This window comes from Heterodontus francisci, chromosome 2, assembly GCF_036365525.1.
Source record: "Heterodontus francisci isolate sHetFra1 chromosome 2, sHetFra1.hap1, whole genome shotgun sequence".
Lineage (NCBI taxonomy): Eukaryota > Metazoa > Chordata > Chondrichthyes > Heterodontiformes > Heterodontidae > Heterodontus > Heterodontus francisci.
The window spans coordinates 23,800,679-23,822,213 of record NC_090372.1 but is presented as its reverse complement, the minus strand read 5'-3'; the positions used below and the strand labels follow the sequence as shown (position 1 = coordinate 23,822,213).

General features: G+C 46.5%; 1 protein-coding gene across 4 annotated transcripts in view; it reads left to right on the top strand.

The window, feature by feature from the left end:
• The window catches only part of brd9 (bromodomain containing 9), a 91,112-nt gene that overhangs the window by 34,456 nt on the left and 35,121 nt on the right, over positions 1–21,535 (top strand). For all 4 annotated transcript variants that reach the window (XM_068055628.1, XM_068055622.1, XM_068055614.1 and 1 more), the window contains exons 9-13: positions 4,359–4,434; positions 16,237–16,341; positions 17,055–17,187; positions 18,043–18,154; positions 19,488–19,547. In XM_068055628.1, coding sequence (XP_067911729.1) covers positions 4,359–4,434; positions 16,237–16,341; positions 17,055–17,187; positions 18,043–18,154; positions 19,488–19,547 — 486 coding nt within the window. The remainder of the gene's footprint in view (positions 1–4,358; positions 4,435–16,236; positions 16,342–17,054; positions 17,188–18,042; positions 18,155–19,487; positions 19,548–21,535) is intronic.

The following is a 21,535-nucleotide window of genomic DNA, read 5'->3' as shown; positions in this document are numbered from 1 at the left end:
CACCTGGCGAAAAGCCACATGGTCAGAGGGAGAACTTGCAAACTCCGCACAGGCAGTACCCAGAACTCAACCCAGGTTGCTGGAGCTGTGAGGCTGCAATGCTAACCACTGCACCACTGTGCCGTGAAAGGTATCTCAATATTTTATTCACATTAAATCATCAAGTACAAGCTCTCACAACTTGTACAGTATCAAAAATCATCAAAGTACAAGCTTTCACTACTTGTACAGTACACTACCCGTCAAGACACAAGGTGATCCGTCTCAGACTTGCGGCTGCTCTTCTGTTCTCTGAGCCCCTGGCTCAGGGTATCTTCTCGAGTGTTCTTCCCCGGGGTTCTCGTACCTTCCTTAGTTTCAGTCAGGGGTTAAATCTTGTTCGAAGACCCGCCCCTCATACTTACTCATAGGGGTCTGGTATAATGACATAATGATAATTCCTTATTTGACTCAATGAGAACCTGTTCAAAACTTCACAGATTCCCATTGTCTATTATGAGTTTAATCATATCTGGTGTCCATGACGACTCCTAATTTCGGGGATCCTCCTCTTTACCTTTTCTATAATCATATCTACAACTCCTTGGCCATCTGTGCGCTTTGCCCGTTTGTACTCATCCAGCTTCAACACAGTGTTCATTGTTGTGTTACTGGCCCCTTTGTTTTAATTAAGTTTGTATGTGTTTTTACTAGGTCTACACCCCACTTCTCTCTGTCCCCTCCCCTCTCTCTGTCCCCTCCCCTCTCTCTGTCCCCTCCCCTCTCTCTGTCCCCTCCCCTCTCTCTGTCCCCTCCCATCTCTCTGTCCCCTCCCCTCTCTTCTGTCCCCTCCCCTCTCCTCTGTCCCCTCCCCTCTCTCTGTCCCCTCCCCTCTTTCTGTCCCCTCCCCTCTCTCCAGCCCCCCATTCTCTCCGAGCCTCCGCCCCTCCCCCTCTCTCCGCCCCCCCCCCCCTGGCCCCCTCCCCTCTCTCCGACCTTCCCCCCCCACCCCTCCCCTCTCTCTCCGGCCCCACCCTCCCATCTCTCTCCGGCCCCCCCCTCCCCTCTCTCTCCGGCCCCCCCCCTCCCCTCTCTCTCCGGCCCCCCCCCCCTCCCCTCTCTCTCCGGCCCCCCCCTCCCCTCTCTCTCCGGCCCCCCCCCTCCCCTCTGCGCCCCCCCCCCCTCCCCTCTCTCTCCGGCCCCCCCCTCCCTCTCTCTCCTGCCCCCCCACCCCTCTCTCTCCAGCCCACCCCCCTCCCCTCTCTCTCCGCCCCCCCCCCCTCCCCTCTCTCTCCGGCCCCCCACCCTGACTCTCCGGCCCCCCCTCCCCCTCTCTCTCCGGCCCCCCCTCCCCCTCTCTCTCCGGCCCCCCCTCCCCCTCTCTCTCCGGCCCCCCCTCCCCCTCTCTCTCCGGCCCCCCCCTCCCCTCTCTCTCCGGCCCCCCTCTCTCTCCGGCCCCCCTCTCTCTCCGGCCCCCCCCCTCCCCTCTCTCTCCGGCCCCCCCCCCTCCCCTCTCTCTCCGGCCCCCCCCCCTCCCCTCTCTCTCCGGCCCCCCCCCCCTCCCCTCTCTCTCCGGCCCCCCCCCCCTCCCCTCTCTCTCCGGCCCCCCCCCTCCCCTCTCTCTCCGGCCCCCCCCTCCCCTCTCTCCGGCCCCCCCCTCCCCTCTCTCTCCGTCCCCCCCTCCCCTCTCTCTCCGGCCCCCCCCCTCCCCTCTCCGCCCCCCCCCCTCCCCTCTCTCTCCGGCTCCCCCCTCCCCTCTCTCTCCGGCCCCCCCCTCCCCTCTCTCTCCGGCCCCCCCTCCCCTCTCTCTCCGGCCCCCCCCCTCCCCTCTCTCTCCGGCCCTCCCCACCCCTCTCTCTCCTGCCCCCCCAACCCCTCTCTCTCCTGCCCCCCCACCCCTCTCTCTCCTGCCCCCCCACCCCTCTCTCTCCTGCCCCCCCACCCCTCTCTCTCCTGCCCCCCCACCCCTCTCTCTCCTGCCCCCCCTCCCCTCTCTCTCCTGCCCCCCCTCCCCTCTCTCTCCTGCCCCCCCTCCCCTCTCTCTCCTGCCCCCCCTCCCCTCTCTCTCCTGCCCCCCCTCCCCTCTCTCTCCTGCCCCCCCTCCCCTCTCTCTCCTGCCCCCCCTCCCCTCTCTCTCCTGCCCCCCCTCCCCTCTCTCTCCTGCCCCCCCTCCCCTCTCTCTCCTGCCCCCCCTCCCCTCTCTCTCCTGCCCCCCCTCCCCTCTCTCTCCTGCCCCCCCTCCCCTCTCTCTCCTGCCCCCCCTCCTCTCTCTCCGGCCCCCCCCCCCCATCTCTCCGGCCCCCCCCCCCTCTCTCTCCGGCCCCCCCCCCTCTCTCTCCGGCCCCCCCCCCTCTCTCTCCGGCCCCCCCCCCCTCTCTCTCCGGCCCCCCCCCCTCTCTCTCCGGCCCCCCCCCCTCTCTCTCCGGCCCCCCCCCCTCTCTCTCCGGCCCCCCCCCTCTCTCTCCGGACCCCCCCCCCTCTCTCTCCGGACCCCCCCCCCTCTCTCTCCGGACCCCCCCCCTCTCTCTCCGGACCCCCCCCCTCTCTCTCCGGACCCCCCCCCCCCTCTCTCTCCGGACCCCCCCCTCTCTCTCCGCCCCCCCCCTCTCTCTCTCCGGGCCCCCCCCTCTCTCTCTCCGGCCCCCCCCTCTCTCTCTCCGGCCCCCCCCCTCTCTCTCTCTGGCCCCCTCCCCTCTCTCTCTCCGGCCCCCTCCCCTCTCTCTCTCCGGCCCCCTCCCCTCTCTCTCTCCGGCCCCCCCCGTTCTCTCTCTCCGGCCCCCCCCGTTCTCTCTCTCCGGCCCCCCCCCCTCTCTCTCTCCGGCCCCCCCCCTCTCTCTCTCCGGCCCCCCCCCCCCTCTCTCTCTCCGGCCCCCCCTCCTCTCTCCGGCCCCCCCTCCTCCCTCTCTCCGGCCCCCCCTCCTCTCTCTCTCCGGCCCCTCCCCCTCTCTCTCTCCGGCCCCTCCCCCTCTCTCTCTCCGGCCCCCCCCCTCTCTCTCTCCGGCCCCCCCCCCCCCTCTCTCTCTCTCTCCGGCCCCCCCCCCCTCTCTCTCTCCGGCCCCCCCCCCTCTCTCTCTCCACCCCCCCTCTCTCTCTCCGGCCCCCCCCCCCTCTCTCTCCGGCTCCTCTCCCCCCCCCCCCTCTCTCCAGCTCCCCACCTGTCTCCGGCTTCCCCCCCCTCTCTCCGGCCCCCCCCGCAATCTCTCTCTTCCCCCCCCCCCCCCCGCAATCTCTCTCTTCCCCCCCCCCCCGGCAATCTCTCTCTTTCCCACCCCCCCACCATCTCTCTGGTTTTTCTCCCACCCCCCCCCCCCCCAAATCTCTGTTTCCCCCCCCCATCTCTCTGTTTTCTCCCCCCCCCCCCCCCCCCCACCCTCTCTCTGGCCCCTTTTCTCTGCCCTGCCCCATCACTCTGCCCTGATCGCGCTCTCCACCCCACCCCCCTAGTCTCTTTCTCCGCCCCCCCGATCTCTCCGCCCCCGCTCTCTTCTCTCTGCACCGCCCCCGCTCTCTCCTCTCTCCACCCCGCCCCCTCTGTTTCTCCGACAATTGCACTGAGTGGGAGCGCTCAGCACAGATGCGTTTGTAGTTTGTCAGTTTGTTTAAAAACTTTGCACTGAGTTGCAGAGCTGACCACTGCTGAAGCAGGAACGCGCTTCTCAACATTGGACAGATTTGGGGTTTTCCACTGGGCTTTTCAAAAAAAAATGTCAGAAAACCCCGAATCTGTCACATGTTGGGAAGCACATTCCTTATTCAGCAGCTGTCATCTGTGAAACTCAGCACGATGTTTTTAAAAAGCCCATTCTGTAGGAAGACAAAGGGAAATTTCCCATCTCCACTCATGGAGCGTTGGTGAGGATGAGGAATGGTTGCGAGCCGGATGGAAACCTTTGGCAGGCTGGATCCTGGCCTGCGGGCCGTATGTTGGAAAACCCTGGTCTAGTTACTGACACACTGACCTGTGGAGATAGTTTATCTCAATTTACCTTATGAAACTTTTACATACTGTATTGTATTAACTTGAGGTTGCCATGAGTGGGCTTAGCACAGTTATTAGCTGCTGATGTAGGCGTGAATTACCAAAGGCATGATGCTCGAGTTGTCTACACACGTATCATGCAGTGTCTTCAAAGATCATGGTTTTGAATAGTTGAGGTTGTGCACTGTAAAGGTTGCTTGAACTATCCATGCCAGGTATAAAACAATAACTTTTTTTTGTGTGGTGTAACTATATTAAAGGAATAGGATACCGTAAATTCAAAGGAGTTTCTAAGAAAAGAAATTGATTCCATAATGGATGGGTATGTTCAGTCTGATCTGATTGTAACTAGGAAATATAAATTTGATCCAACATACAATGTAATTGTGTTTTGTTGCAGATTGGCTACCTCAAAAAGGAAGGCGAAGGTCCTCTGCTATTTGCTGTTGTAAATCAGTCTGATCCAGAAACAGAAGGCAAGTAGGCTTACTGCTTGATTATTTATAAAATATTCATGTGATGAAGTTTGGACTGTGCAGTAGCTCAAAATAAAAGATAGAAAATTGACAAACCCTTTCACAGCGTGCCTGATTTTCTTTTCAAAGTGAATATTGGCATTGCTGTGTCAAATCAATGAGTTTGAGGTGGAGTGGGGCTTGTGGTTTTCGTTTACTCATTAGCTTCAACAAACAGCTTCTCCAAGCTCATGACTGAAGCTATAGCAAAAGCAGAGTCTCCCGAGTACAGCAGAATTATTTTTCCAGAAAAATGCAATGAGTGGAGGAGAGTTACATAATACAAATTATGTGTGTAAAATCAATCCCCGTCACTTACAGCAGTCCAGTCGCTAAACATGATTGATAGGGGAATTAGCCAATAATTTAATTTCTGGCTTAGACTTGTATCATTATGTGCAGCCTTTTTCTTCCCCCGACTTCAAGCGGGCTCGATGTTAAACAGGCTGACGATTCACTGTGAACTCGTTTGGTGTTACTGGCACAGAACAATTTCACTTTCTGTCTTCATGAAACTATTCATCTATAATGTATAATAGAATAATTTCAAGATCATTACCTGACTTGATTGTGCAGTTAAGCATAAAGATTAGGTATTGATCATCATGCAGACATTTCATGGGATTGGGGATAATATAATTAATGTGGATTGAGGATTGACTAATGGGCAGAAAACTGAGAGTAAGAATAAACAGGTAATTTTCAAAACAGCAGCGTGTAACTAGTGGAATGCTGCAAGGATCCATGCTCGGGCCTCAGTTATTTACAGTCAATGACTTAGCCGAGGGGACCGAGTATAATATATCCAAGTTTGCTGATGATGCAAAGGTAGATGGGAAAGTAAGCTGTGAAAAGAATGCAATGAGGGATTACACTGGTTAAGTGAATGGGAAAGAAATTGACAGTTTGAAATGTGAAATTATCCACTTGAGTAGGAAGAATGGAAAAAGCAGAATTTTTTTTAAAAGGGTGAGCAACTAATAAATGTTGGTATTCAGAAAGATTTGGGTGTCCTTGTATGTAATCACAACGTTCACATGCAGGTACAGCAAGCAATTAGGAATACAAATGGTATGTTTGCCTTTATTGCAATGAGGTTCGGGTATTAGAGTGAGGAAGTCTTGCTTCAAATATATAGGACTTTGGTGAGATCACACCGCAAATCGCAGCGGTGCGCTCTGATCTAGGCGGCCTGCCCGTGCGGAGTAGCCCTCGCTGAGCCCCCGCAATATTTCACACGGGGGCTCATTTAAATGGAGGGGCAGAGTGCTGCCCCCGATAATATAAAGGGGTAGGGGGCAACGGCGTCTGGCGCCACAGTGCAGGCGTTGGCACCATTTTTAAACGGCTTCAAACCCTGCTGTTTAATCAAAACATTTTAAAGTGATAGGTGTGCAAACATTAAAGTTCAAACTTTATTATCAATGCAAATCCCCTCTCCCACCCCCTCAATGAGAATGTTACCTGAATAGCCCTTTCCAGCCCAAAAAATTGAAAATTTGAATATGACCCTCCCCCCGACCCCAGAACCTTCACCACTTTACCCTTCAACCCCTTCCCAGCATCCCCCGCCCCCGAATCGTGTAGGATTCTGCCGGTTCTCCCCCACCCCCACTTGCAAATTTCACTCATCCCCACCATTGTCACGCCGAATGGAGTTCCCAAGGTGTGGGAGTTCCGGCCAGCGGCAAGAATATCGGAGTGGGACGGCTGCTGGGACAAGGTAAGTTAATTTGCGTGAAACAAAAACAAGAAATGCTGGAATCACTCAGCAGGTCTGTCAGCATCTGTGGAAAGAGAAGCAGAGTTAATGTTTCGGAAGAAGGGTCACTGACCCGAAACGTTAACTCTGCTTCTCTTTCCACAGATGCTGCCAGACCTGCTGAGTGATTCCAGCATTTCTTGTTTTTGTTTCAGATTTCCAGCATCCGCAGTATTTTGCTTTTTAATTTGCGTGAAGTTCACTTAGTTTTAATATTCAAATGAAGGACCCCCCCGCCAAGTGGCGGGGGCGCCGCACTGAGGCCTCTCCGCCACCAATAAAATGTGGTGGGGCCTTCTTGGCATCAGGGGCCGTGGCGGGCCTCTCCCAGAAGAATCTTCCAGACCCCGCAGCCACGACCCCCGATGGCAGAGGGCTAGTGAAATACAGCCCCTGGAGTACTGTGTACAGTTTTGGTTTCCTTACCTAATGAAGGATACACTTGTCTTAGAGAGGGTGCAACAAAAATTCACTAGATTGATTCCTGGGATAAAAGGCTGCCTTAGGAGGGATTGAGTAGAATGGGCCTACATTCTCTGGAGTTTAGAAGAATGAGAGTTAATTATATTGTAACGTGTAAAATTCTTAGGGCTTGACAGAGTAGATGTTGAGAGGCTATTTCTCCTGACTGGAGAGTCGAGAACAGGGTTGTCTAACGTATGGCCCGCAGGCCAGGATCTGGCCTGCCAAAGGTTTCCATCCGGCCCACAGATTTTTTCAGAGATGAGGAATGTTGCATTGTCTTCTTCTTTCACACTGACTTTTTAAAAATACTGCAACACAGCTTCACAGCTGACAGGTGCTGACATCAGGAACAGAGGTTTCGGAACAGCAGTTTCAGAACTTCGGATAGATACGGGATTTTCTGGCCAGTTCCGACTTTTTTTAAAAGGCCGCTGGAAAACCCCAAATCTGCCCAAAGTTGGGAAACTGTTGTTTTCGATGTCAGCACCTGTCAGCTGTGAAACTGACAGTGTGAATTTTTTTTAAAAATTGACCAACCACAAAACTGCTGTGCTGAGAGTCCCTGTTCCCTGCAACTGTCAGAGAGAGCGAGCAAGCCGGGGTGGGGTCTGCAGAGGGGGAGGGATGCAGAGAGAGAAAGGGTGGGACACAGAGTGAGCATGTCATAGAGGCGGGGGACACAGAGCGAGAGAGAGTGATCAAGATCACTCCTGACAGTTGGACATCTATTCGAAGATCACTCCTGACAGTTGGACATCTATTCGGAACACTTCGCATCGCTACAAGTGTGTGGGCAAACATTGACTACTTGTGCTAGCAAAAAAATACCAGGTATCTTACTAAATCAGTGTCCAACATAGTGTTGAGAAAGTAAGTCAATAAATTAATCTTCTCATTTAAAGCTTCTTCACAAAAATGCACAGTTGTTGTTTTGATTAATAGTAAGATAACTTTTTAATGCCTTTATCTTCTGAAATTGTCTCACCAGCCCTTTATGTAAGACAAAAATTATAATGTGCCGTCCTCCCCCCATGCAAAGAAGTTGGACAACCCTGGTCTAGAACTAGTTTCAGGATAAGGAATCAACCATTTAGGACTGAGGAGGAGGAATTTCTTCATTTGGAGGATTGAGAATCTTTGGAATTCTCTACTTAAGAGGACTGCGGACACTCAGTCAATGAGTATATTCAAGACTGAGGTTGATAGACTTTTGGCCATTAGGGGATTCAAGGGATAGGGAGGGAAAGTGGAGTTGGGATAAAAGTTCAACTGTGATCTTTTTGAATGGCAGGGCAGGCCCGATGGGCTGTATGGCCTACTGCTACTCCTATTTCATTCTCGTGTTCTACCAAAATGCAGTGAAAAGGTCCTTTTTAGATTTTCAAATGATGAAAGTTTAATAAATCTTTCTCCTCGTTAAATCATAGAATCATAAGATGGTCACAGCACAGAAGGAGGCTATTCGGTCCGTTGTCTACATACCGGCTCTCTGCTCGAGCAACTCAGCTAGTCCCATTCAGAATCACAGAATTGTTACAGTGCAGAAGGAGGCCATTCGGCCCATTGTGTCCGCACTTGCTCTCTGAAAGAGAAATTCCCTCAGTCCCATTCCCCTGCCTTCTCCCCATAACCCTGCACATTCTTCCTTTTCATATGACTGTCTAATTCCCTTTTGAATGCTTCAGTTGAACCTGCCTCCACCACTTTTTCAGGCAGCGCATTCCAGACCTTAACCACTCGCTGTGTGAAAAAGATTTTCCTCGTCACTTTTGTTTCTCTTACCAAATATTTTAAATCTGTGCCCTCTCGTTCTCGATCCTTTCACGAGTGGGAACAGTTTCTCTCTATCTGCTCTGTCCAGACCCCTCATAATTTTGAATACCTCTATCAAATCACCTGTCAGCCTTCTCTTCAAGGATAACAGCCCTAACTTCTCCAGTCTATCTTTATAACTGAAATTGCTCATCCCTGGAACTATTCTCGTGAATCTCTCAATACTCCAGCTGAGGCCGAACTAGTGTCTTATACAAGTTCAACATAACTTCCTTGCTCTTGTACTCTATGCCCCTATTAATAAAGCCCAGGATACCGTATGCTTTATTCGGCCATTTGGCCCATCATGTCCGTATTGGCTCTCTGCAAGAGCAATTCCCTCAGTCCCATTCCCTTGCCTTCTCCCCATAACCCTGCACATTCTTCCTTTTCATATAACTGTCTAGTTCCCTTTTGAATGCTTCAGTTGAACCTGCCTTCCCCACTTTCTCAGGCTGTGCATTCCAGACCTTGACCACTCACTGCGTGAAAAAGTTTTTCGTCATGTCACTGCTCTCTCAACCTGTCCTGCCACCTTTAATGACTTATGCACATATATACCTCGGTCCCTCTGCTCTTCCACCTGCTTTAGAATTGTGCCCTTTATTAGAGTCATAGAGTTTTACAGCACAGAAACAGGCCCTTCGGCCCAACGCGCCTGCGTCGACCATCAAGTACCCGTCCTAACTAATCCTATTTCCCCGCACTTGGCCCCTAGCCTTGTATGTTATGGCTTTTCAAGTGCTCATCTAAATACTTCTTGAATGTCATGAGTGTTCCTGCCTCTACCACCCCTTCAGGCAGTGTGTTCCAGATTCCAACCACCCTTTGAGTGAAAAAATTCTTCCTCAACTCCCTTCTAAACCACCTGCTCCTTACCTTAAATCTGTGCCCCCTAGTTATTGACCTCTCTGCTAAGGGAAAAAATTTCTTCCTATCTATCCAATCAATGTCCCTCATAATTTTGTATACCTCAATCAGGTCCCCCCTCAGCCTTCTCCACTCTAAGGAAAACAACCCCAGCCTATTCAGTCTGTCTTCATAACTGAAATGCTCCAGCCCAGGCAACATCCTGAATCTCGTCTGCACCCTCTCGAGTGCAATCACATCCTTCCTATAGTGTGGCGACCAGAACTGTACACAGTACTCCAGCTGTGGCCTAACCAGCGTTTTATACAGCTCCATCGTAACCTCCCTGCTCTTGCATTCTATGCCTCGGCTAATAAAGGCAAGTATCCCTTATGCCTTCCTAACCACCTTCTCTACCTGTGCTGCTGCCTTCAGTGATCTATGGACAAGCACCCCAACGTCCCTCTGACACTCTGTACTCCCTAGGGTCCTACCATCCATTGTATATTCTGTTGCCTTGTTAGACCTCCCAAAGTGCATCACCTCACACTTCTCAGGATTAAATTCCATTTGCCACTGCTCCGCCCATCTGACCAGCCCATCTACATCGGCTTGTAGTCTAAGGCTTTCTTCCTCACTACTTACAACACCACCAATTTTCATGTCATCTGTGAACTTACTAATCATATCTCCTATATTCATGTCTAAATCATTAATGTACACTACAAACAGTAAGGGTCCCAGCACCGATCCCTGTGGTACACCACTGGTCACAGTATTCCAGTTGCAAAAACAACCCTCTACAATGACCCTCTGCCTCCTTCCACTAAGCCAGTTTTGAATCCAATTTGCCAAATTACCCTGGATCCCATGGGCTTTTACTTTCTTAACCAATCTCCCATGCAGGACCTTATCAAAAGCCTTACTGAAGTCCATGTAGACTACATCAACTGCTTTACCCTCATCTACACTTCTAGTCACCTCCTCGAAAAATTCAATCAGATTTGTTAGACACGATCTCGCCTGACAAAGCCACGCTGACTTTGATCCCTGATTAATCCCTGCCTCTCCAAGTGGAGATTAATCCTGTGTCTCAGAATTTTTTCCAATAATTTCCCTACCACTGATGTTAGACTCACCGGCCTGTAATTACCTGGTTTATCCCTGCTACCCTTCTTGAATAATAGTACCACATTCCTTGTCCTCCAATCCTCTGGTACCTCTCCTGTGGCCAGAGAGGATCTGAAAATTTGTGTCAGAGCCCCCACTATCTCCTCCCTTGCCTCACATAGCAGCTTGGGATACATCTCATCTTGGCCTGGGGAATTATCCACCTTTAAGCCCACTAATACAGCTAATACTTCCTCCTTTTCAATGCTAATTTGATCAAGTATATCACAATCACCCTCCCTGATCACTACACCTACATCGTCCCTCTCCATAGTGAACACAGATGAAAAGTAATCGTTCAAAACCTCACCTATGTCCTCCGGCTCCACACACAGATTGCCTCTTCGATCCCTAATGGGCCCCATTGTTTTCCTGGTTATCCTCTTGCCCCTAACATACTTATAAAACACCTTGGGATTTTCCTTTTTCTTGTCTGCCAGTGATTTTTCATGCCCCCTCTTCACTCTCCTAATTACTTTTTTAAGTACTCCCCTACACTTCCTATACCCCTTTAGGGCCTCTGCTGTTTTCAGCACTCTGAATCTGAAATACGCCTCCTTTTTCTCCTTATCCAATCCTCTATATCCCCTGACATCCAGGGTTCCCTTGACCTGTTGGTCCTACTCTTCACCTTTACAGGAACATGCTGCACCAGAACCCTCACAATTTCCCTTCTAAATGACTCCCACTGGTCTGATGTAGACTTTCCTATAAGAAGCTGCTCCCAGTTCACTTTGGCCAGATCCTGTTTTTTCATATTGAAATATGCCTTCCCCTAATTCAGTATTCTTATTTCCGGACCTTCCATGTCCTTTTCCATAACAACCTTAAATCTTACAGAATTATGGTCACTATCCCCGAAATGCTCCCCCACTGCCACTTCTACCACTTGTCCGGTTTCATTCCCTAGGATTAAGTCCAGTATCGCTCCTTCTCTTGTATGACTCTCTACGTGCTGGCTCAAAAAGCTCTCCTGAATGCACTTGAAGAATTCTGCCCCCTTTAAGCTTTTTGCACTAATACTATCCCCTCTAATATAGGGGAAGTTGAAATCCCTTACTATTATTACCTTATTATTATTGCACCTGTCTGAGATTTGCCTACATATTTGCTCCTCTACCACTGCCTGACTGTTTGGAGCTCTGTAGTACACTCACAGCCAAGTAATAGCCCCCTTTTTGTTTTTAAGTTCTACCCATATGGCCTCATTAGAGGAACCTTCTAAGATATCATCTTTCCTTACTGCAGTAATTGTCTCTTTAATGAACAGTGCAATGCCACCTCTTTTACCCCCTCCCCTATCACGTCTGAAGATTCTATACCTTGGATATTAAGCTGCCAGTCCTGCCCTTCCCTCAACCATGTCTCAGTAAAGCAATAATATCCTATTCCCATGTGTTAATCAACGCCCTCAATTCATCTGCCTTACTAGTAAGATTCCTTGCATTATTTGCCTGAGCCTTAACAGGTCTACATTTACTCTGTCCTCCGGACTGACTTAGCTTCACATTTATATTTTATTGTACATCACCCCCTACTGTGCTTCCACTCTGTATCCAATCCCCTGCCAAATTAGTTTAAACCCTCCCCAACAGCACTAGCAAACCAGTTATTCTATATTGTCTCTCCATGTTCTTCCTACCAAAATGAATCACCTCACATTTCTCTGCATTGAATGTCATCTGCCACTTGTCTGCTCATTCTACCAACTTGTCTATGTCCTTTTGAAGTTCTATACTATCCCCCTCACAGCTCACAATGCTTCGAAGTTTCGTATCATCTGCAAACTTTGAAATTGTGCCTTGTGCGCCAAGGTCTAGGTCATTAGTATATATCAGGAAAAGCAAGAGGCCCAACACTGATCCCTGGGGAACACCACTACAAACCTTCCTCCAGCCTGAAAAACACTACTCTTTGTTTCCTGTCACTCAGCCAATTTCGAATCCATGTTGCAATTGTCCCTTTTATTCCATGAACTACAAGTTTGCTCACAAGTCTGTTGTGTGGCACTGTAGCAAATGCCTTTTGAAAGTCCATGTACACCACATCAACAGCATTGCCCTCATCAACCCTCTCTGTTACCTCCTCAAACAACTTCAGCAAGTTTGTTCAACATGATTTTCCCTTAAGAAATCCATGCTGGCTTTCCTTAATTAACCCGCATTTGTCCTTGTGACTATTGATTTTGTCCCGAATTATTTTTTCTAGAGGTTTTCCCACCACCAAAGTTAAAACTGTCTGTCCTGTAATTGCTGGGTTTATCTTTACACCCTTTTTTGAACAAGATGTAATGTTTGCAATTCTCCAGTCCTCTGGCACCACCCCTGAGTCTAAGGAAGACTGAAAAATTATCGCCACGCCTCTGCGATTTCCACCCTCCCTTCCCTCAGTATCCTTGGATGCATCTCATCCAGCCGTGGTGCGTCATCCACTTTAAGTACAGACAGCCCATCTAATACTCCCTCTTTATCAATTTTAAACCCCTTTAGTGTCTGACTTATCTCCTCTTTCAACATTGCCTGGGTTGCATCTTCTTGCTTCGTAAAGACAGATGCAAAGTATTCATTTAATACCTCAGATATGCCCTCTGCTTCCAAGTGTAAATCCCCTTTCTGTTCTCTAATCGGCCCCACTCCTCCTTTTACCACCCTTTTACTATTTATATGCCTATAGAAAACTTTGGGATTTCCTTTCATGCTAGCTGCCAGTCTCTTCTCATGCACTCTCTTTGCTTCTCTTATTTGCTTTTTCACTTCCTCTCTGGACCTTCTATATTCTGCCTGGTCCTCGATAGTATTTTCTACCTGGCATCTGTAATAAGCACACTTTTATATCTTTATCTTAATCACTACCTCTTTTGTCATCCAGGGAGCTCTGGATTTGTTTGCTCTACTTTTTCCCTTCGAGGGAACATCGCTCGACTGTGCCCGAACTATCTCCTCTTTGAAGGTAGTTCATCGACTGGTTTTCCTGCCAGCTTTTGACTCCAATTTATTTGCCCCAGCTCCATTCTTAACCCATTGAAGTTGGCCTTCCCCCAGTTAATTATTCTTACCCTGGATTGCCCTTTGTATCATACGGTTTAGACTGTCTATGGAAAAGGATAATGATCACTATCCCCTTAATGCTCTCCTACTGATACTTAATCTACTTGGCCCACCTCATTCCCAAGAACCAGGCCTAGCAGTGGCTCCTTTCTTGTTGGACTAGCAACATACTGTAGTAGAAAATTTTCTTGAACATACTCTAGGAATTCTTGCCCGTCACTGCCCTGTACACCACTATTATCCCAGTCTATATTTGGATAATTCAGGTCCCCCATTAAAACTACCCTATAATTTTTGCACCTCTGTAATTTTCTTGAAAATTTGTCCCTCCACGTCCTTCCCATTAGCTGATGGCCTATAGACAACACCGAGCAATGTAACTGCACGTTTTTTGCTCCTTAGCTCTAGGCAAATTGATTGTGTCCTCGACCCCTCTGGGACATCCTTTTTCTCCAGCACTGCAATGATCTCCTTAATCAATACTGCCACCCCTCCCCCTTTTTTCCCTTTCCTATCTTTCCTGAACACCTTGTATCCAGGAATATTTAACGCCCAGTCCTGCCCTTCTTTGAGTCAGGTCTCTGTTATAGCCACAACATCGTATTTCCACATGGCAACCTGCGCCTGTACCTCACCAGTCTTATTAACCACACTCCGTGCATTCATGTACATGCATATCAACCCTGATTCGGACTTTATTACTTTATCCCTTACTCTGACCCCACCTAATAATGTACTATTCGCTACTCTCGTGCTATTTATCTCCCCCAGTATTCTGTGCACCTTGGTATTCCTCTCTAATACTTGCTCCTGGTTCCCACACCCCTGACTAGTTACCAGTTTCCCAGTAGCCCTGCAATTTTTTTCTCTTCAGTTAATTATTCAGTTCTCTTTTGAAGGCCTTGATTGAATCTGCCTCCACCACACTCTCAGGCAGTGTACTCCAGATCCTAACCACTCACTGTGTAAAAAAAAGTTTTTCCTCATGTCACTGTTGCTTTTATCAGTCGCCTTAAATTGGTGTCCTCTATTTCTGGATCCTTCTGCCAGTGGGAACAGTTTCTCCCTATCTGCTCTGTCCAGACCCCTCATGATTTTGCACACCTCCATCACATCTCGTAATCTTCTTTTCTCCAAGGAGAATAGCTTCATCTTCTCCAACCTATCCATGTAACTGAAGTTCCTCATCCCTGGAACCATTCTCGTGAGTCTTTTCTACACCCTCTCTGAAGCTTCAAATCCTTCCTATAGTGTGGTGTCCAGAACTGGACACAGTACTCCAGTTGAGGTTGAACTAGTGTTTTATACAGGTTTGTTATAACTTCCTTGTTTTCGTACTCTATATGCCCCTATTTATAAAGCCCAGAATCCCATATGCTTTTTGACTGTTTTGTCAAACTGCCCCACCATCTTCAATGATTTGTGCATATATACCCCCAGGTTCCTCTGCTTTATATTGCCTCTCGTTCTCCTTGCCAAAATCTATCACTTCACACATCTCTGCATTGAATTTCATGTCACTTGTCTGCCCATTCCACCATCCTGTCTAAACTCTTAAAGTTTATCTCTATCCTCCTCACAGTTCAGAATATTTCCAAGTTTTGTGTCATCCGCAAATTTTGAAATTATGCCCTGAAAACCCAAGTCTAGGTCATTAATATCTATCAAGAAAAGCAAGGGCCCTAACAGTGACTCCTGGGGAACGCCACTATATGTCTTCCTCCAGTCTGAAAAACAACTGTTCACCACAGCTGTTTCCTGTCACTCATCCAATTTCGTATCCATCCTGCTACTATCTCTTTTATTCCATGGGCTTTGCTGACAAGCCTGTTATGTGGCACTTTTGGAAGTCCATGTGCACCACATCAACCGCATTACCCTCATCAACCCTCTCTGTTACCTCAATGAAAAACTCAAATCAAGTTAGTTAAACACGATTTGCCCTTAACAAATCATGCTGGCTTTCCCTAATTAATCCGCATTTGTCCAAGTGACTGTTTGTTTATATTGTCCCAAATTATCATTTCTAAAAGCTTTCCCACCACTGAGGTTAAACTCACTGGCCTGTAGTTGCTGGGCTTATCCTCCCACCCTTTTTTAAACAAGGGTGTAACATTTGCATTTGAAATCAGATGATAAAAATATGCTGAATGCTTCATTACACTGTGGACTCTCATGAGCAGAATGTGCCGAAGATACGTGACTCTTGCACTTTGGTGCTCAGTAAAACTGCTTATATGGTTCACTTTTAATTTCCCTGAAGCTGATAGACCAAAGGGAATTGGTTTTGGAACTTTGTGTGTAATTGTGCATGCCAAATCTGAATACTACAGCTGAACTTATTATCTAGAGATCAAGACAGAGGGAAGAAAAAAGGGACTTATATCTGAATTTCACTGAAGCAAAATACTGCTGCTTATGAAGATATTTTAACCATAATAAAGTCAATTGCTGACATGTTTTACAGTAAAAATACTACTCCAGATTAACCACAGTCAACTTGCATTAGAGAAAATCAACATGGCACTTGGGTAGACATATATTTGTTGTAAATATATGTTGATATTAGAAACTATAATGAAAAGCAGTGTTGATTTATCATTTGCAGTCTTTTATCTGGTTTGAATATATATTTAGACTTCTATGTTGGCATTGCAGAGGAAGAGGTTCACCAAGTCGATCTGAGTTCCCTTACAACTAAACTCCAACCAGGTATCAATACTATGGGATTTAAAGATGATAGGAGAAACAAAGCTTTATCAGGTAAGATTTGTTCTACTTCTCCAGCCTGAATTTTGTTTTTTTTTTAGTAAGAATCTATATTGCTTAAGCCTTTCTCAAAATTTGTGATTTTATTTGACTTTTCACAATTCAAGCCTTATATTAGTACATACAATGCTGGTGTTCAATTTTCAGAGTTTTAGTAGTCGGTATGATGAACATTCTTCCTGTTACCAATATCGCTTACAACAACGTTTCTATATCCAGTCGGTCTGCAAATATTACACCTGGTGTCATTTTCACTACTTATCAATAACCTTCTGTATTGTATTGGGACACTGAGTATATTATGATAGAACTAAATTTTCATGTGCAAAATTGTTTTTGTGTCTTTACAATATACCATAGATGCTGTACTTCTTTACTATTTGCTTTCTTATCCTATCCATTGACTTGCCATTAAACACTAAATCAACATCTTGAGGACAAGAGGTAAAAAAAATTGAGAGTTGGGAGGAAAGCTACAAATATTGCGGAGAAAATTATCTCAATTATATAATATGTTTTAAGAAGTTTGGGGGTTGAGAAAATGCTTTGGATTATTTCTAGAACCTGTTAAGAAACATAATCAGAGGATTACTAAAATTGAACCTGACTCAACAACATGCTTGAATGTGTCAAACCCAATATCTTCTTTAAAATGAAGCATGTGTTGAACGCAAAAGCATTTAGAAGCCTTTCTTTACCCATTCCAGTTACTTACCTGAACTGTGTGTATACGGCACAGTCCATAGAAAACAATACCATCTTCCCTAACCTTACCCCAGAGGAGACTGAGCTGCTGTATTCCACCTATGGAGAAGAGACTGGGGTGCAGTGTGCCTTAAGGTAAACCCATTTATTAATTTTTTTAATTTGTACTCCAGAGAAAGCCTTTGTTTTTATTATTGAAGAGAGAATAGTAATTGTATCCAAGCAGTTTTGATTTTCCAAAACATTTCATTTGAATTTGCATGTAAGTGTATACTAATACATTGCTATCAACCATTAGATGTCTGTATTGTATTCTACATACCCTTAGAGCAGTGGAGAACCATCTTGATGCTCGGTGCTATCTTTTACGACTCCAAATATCATGGTAATTTCATGTGCAGTACAAAGTCATTATGAAAAAGAATAGCCGCTAAATGATTTGACTAGAGCAACTTTTAACTTTGTGCAGTGCTGGAAGTGATTTTTTTTTAAAATCATACTGTAGTGACTTTTTTCTGCACAGGAAGGACTTTTGAATGCTAATGGAAAGACAATTAAATTAAGTGAATATTTTCATTGGCCAGGAACAGTGCCAAGGATTTATCTGCTCGCAGTTTCAAACCAATCGGACAGAGCTAAATCAGTTGAAGGTGCTAAATAGAGATATAGGAAATGGCCACCAGATGGCAGCAGACCATCATACAAGAGGAACTCCACTTTTAACTAGAAATGTTGGCTATAAATGTGCTAGTTTTTCCCTTGCTGCAAAACAAATTATGTGGAAATTTTATTTTTGTAAGTACTTGTTAGACTTCACATGATGACAAACTGACATTGCAAAGACCCAAAATCAACCAACAGCAAACATCATCTTCTTGTATAGTGAAATTGTGACAGTTGATTGCATGAAATTTTTCAACAAATATTCCAAAAATGCAATGCCCAAACCTTTTTTGCAGGGTGTTTTTTTTAATGTATGTTTCTCTGCAGTTTACAAGAATTTGTTAAAGACTGTGGAAGTTCCACAAAGAAAATGGTGGATGATTTACTGAATCAGTTCACAGCAGGGGAACATTCCAAAGCTGTCTATCATTTATCACAGGTAAAAAAAAAATTTTTGCATGGCTCTACTAAACAGTAATGACACTTTGGTTACTACAGATTGTTCCAATATGATTGTCTGCTTTCAGAGGGAATGCAAAAAGGGAGAACAGTGGAGAATGGAGTCAGCAGGGGAACAAACTAGTTAGTCAGTCAATACTTTAGAATAAAAACAAATTGCTGGAAATAACTCAGCAGGTCAGGCAGCACCTGTGGACAGAGAAACAGTGCAAGCTATTGATTTAATAAGATATTAGGATATCTACAGTTCTAACAGTCCCAGGGTAGTTTCAAACTCCATAAACAAACCATGTGAGACCATTCATGAGAGCTAAATTCTACAATCGCATCAGTGTGTGTCAGCTGTGGCTCAGTTGGTAGCACTGTTGCCTCTGAGGCACAAGGTTCTGGGTTCAAGTCTCACTCCAGGACTTGAGCCTAAAAATCAAGGCTAACACTCCAGTGCAATACAGAGGTACAGAGGGACTGTTGCACTTTTGTCTTTTGGATGAGACGTTAAACCGAGGCCCAGTCTGCCCTTTCAGGTGAACGTAAAAGATCTCATGGCACTATTTGGAAGAGGTGCCGGGGGTGGGGGGGGGTGGAGGGGTTATCCCCAGTGTCTTGGCTAACATTTATCCCTCAGTCAACATCACAAAAACAGAGTATCTGGTAATTAGCACATTGCTGTTTGCTGTGGGCATATTGGCTGCTGCGTTTCCCTCATTGCAACAGTGACTACACTTCAAAAGTACTCCATTGGCTGTAAAGTGCTTTGAGATGTCCAGTGGTCATGAAAGGCACTATAAAAATGCAAGTCTTTCTTTCTGATCAAGTATAGTAGAGTCTGTTTTAACTTGATGGTATCCAATGCCTATTCAACAATGAAGTTCAGAGGATTTTGAGTGAAACTGAATTATCTGCTGGTTGCCCTCAATAACCATATTTTTTTTTTAATACATGGATAACATGAAAATTGTCCCCACATTTCACTGTATTTTCAAAAAATAGTGTATGATAAGAGATTAGGGTGGGGATATTGTACTGCTGTCTTAGTTTGAAACAGTCATAAATATAATAAATCTGAAATGAGAGTGGTTAGGATGTCAAACTTGCTACCACATGGAATCGTTGGGGAAATTAGCATTTTTGTATTTAAGTGGAATCTAGATAAATAGATGTGGAAGAAAGGCATTGAGAAATATGATGACTAGGCTGAGAGGAGACTCGTGGAGGCTAAACTGTGGCATAGAGCACTTGGGGCTCAATGGACTGTTTCTGTGCTTTACGTTCTATGAAATTGTTTCACAACATTTGAACCTTTTTTCTTTCAGAAAAGAAATATTGAGCAAAAAGCAAGTAAAGATATCAATATGAGTCTTGATGAAGTGCAGGTGAGGTTATAGAGCTTACATTATGTTTTATGGGAAACTAAAATTTAATGCAAATGAGAGCCATTAGTTGTAAATTACAATGCACACTTAAGGCAAAGCCCTAAGCTACATGGAAAAGTGAAATCATGCAGGGCCTGAATTCAAAGTGGTACTTTGTGCTTGATCATCTCACGTAGTATTTCCTTAAGCTTGCGGTACTGACTGAACATGTCTGCAGCTTAAGTGCAAGAATATTCAATTCAAATAGAATCCAGAGTATTACAGTTGGTTAGAGTATTGTCCCCTCAACTTGGACCTGGGTTTGAATGGAACCCATAAAGTTTTCTTCTCTTGGCCTCTTAAGCGGATTCAGTTGAGTCATCCTCAATCTAGTTCTTAAAAGACAGTTGTGGAATGCAAATTTTAGATACTAATGACATCAAGGGATATGGGGATAGCGCAGTAAAGTGGTGTTGAGGTAGATGATAGCCCTGATCTAATTGAATGGCAAAGCAGACTCAACAGGCTGAATAGCCTACTCCTGCTCCTATGTTCCTAAATTCAGTCTCACTCAGGCAGTAGGAATACTCAGTTTGAGACATTGCACGTTGGTGCAATAAGGACTGCCTGTTTGAGGATTAACTCGAAGGGTACAGTAGACTGTAGTTATGGTGTCCGATTAGCTACCTGCTGGTAACTCCACTCCTACCATACATGGTTGGCTCTTGGTGCCTTCTGAAGCTACTCAGTTGCCGAGCAACTAGAGATGGACAATAAATGGAGCATCACACGTGTCCCAGAGGTAAATTTAAAATAAATATTGTTAAGACTGCTTGAGAGGATTCCAGGAAGTTCCCTCATCAAATTTCTGTATTGTGATTTACCAGCATGTTTTTTCCATTACTGAATTCTAATAAAATAGGTTTTCTGCAATGAGAACAAGCATTTTCCTCGGGTCATTGACTGTCTTTCAGAACTTAAAAGTGAGGCACCAAGAGCTTTTTTCATTCCATGTTCATGTTCTTGGCCTAGGAAAAATAATTTTTATTCAAGGGCCATGATTTCTATTAGGAAACTGAAGGATAAGCTGTTATTCTAGAGGTTGACTTTAACACTTTTGCCAGTTGATGTGTCCCATTCTGTTGATATATGACTTAATATCCATTTGGACACGTTACCCTTGACGGATATAGAATTATTGCAGGAACTGGCATGAGCAGATCCATGATCATATGTCGTTGATCTGATATTTATATATTAAATTACTTACTCTTGGGGTGAGTATGGAGAAAAACTGTAGTTAGAGGCTTTAAATTCACTGGTAAAAAATCCTAAAGTGTGACAATGTGTCAGAGGTCAAGCCTTTGGCTTTCTCTCCAACTAAAAAAGCCCAGACAATCTGCATCAACTTGCTAAGGAATTCAGACGTCGAGGGCTGCATTTTGTTGTCCCACCACAGGATCGTCAGTTGGTGCAGAGAATGGCGGCCACCCGTGGGACCCATGCTGCCGCAATTCTGTGGCGGATGGCTGCTTAGCATTTTCACGGCGGCGGTCCCTTCTCCCCAAATCACGTGGCGGGACGGCATTGGCAACACCGTCAAAGACGTCACCTGATGCGGAAGCAGGTGCTAGCGCCATTTTTAAAAGGTTGCCAGCCCTGCAGACGGTTCTGCAAACCGCAAAGCTGACCCCTTTTCCATACAAATACTGCTGAGTTGCCCCTTCTCCACCTCGGTGACACCACCTTTCCCTGAACAGAAAAGTGAAGGCACACAAGTGTCACACGCCATGCTGAAGATCGGGAACTAAAGGTAACCTCGCTGCGCGTTACATTTGAATTAATGTAAGCATCTAATTAGCATATGGAAAGCAGGGTCCCATGGCAGAGGGGCCGCCACGGAGCTTCCCTGCTGCCAGGAAGATCGGGCCCGGCAGTCCAGCATTGGGTTCTTTGGCTGCCGCTCTGGGCCCCCGCCCCCACCATGGACCTTGATGTCGGGCTGGGAA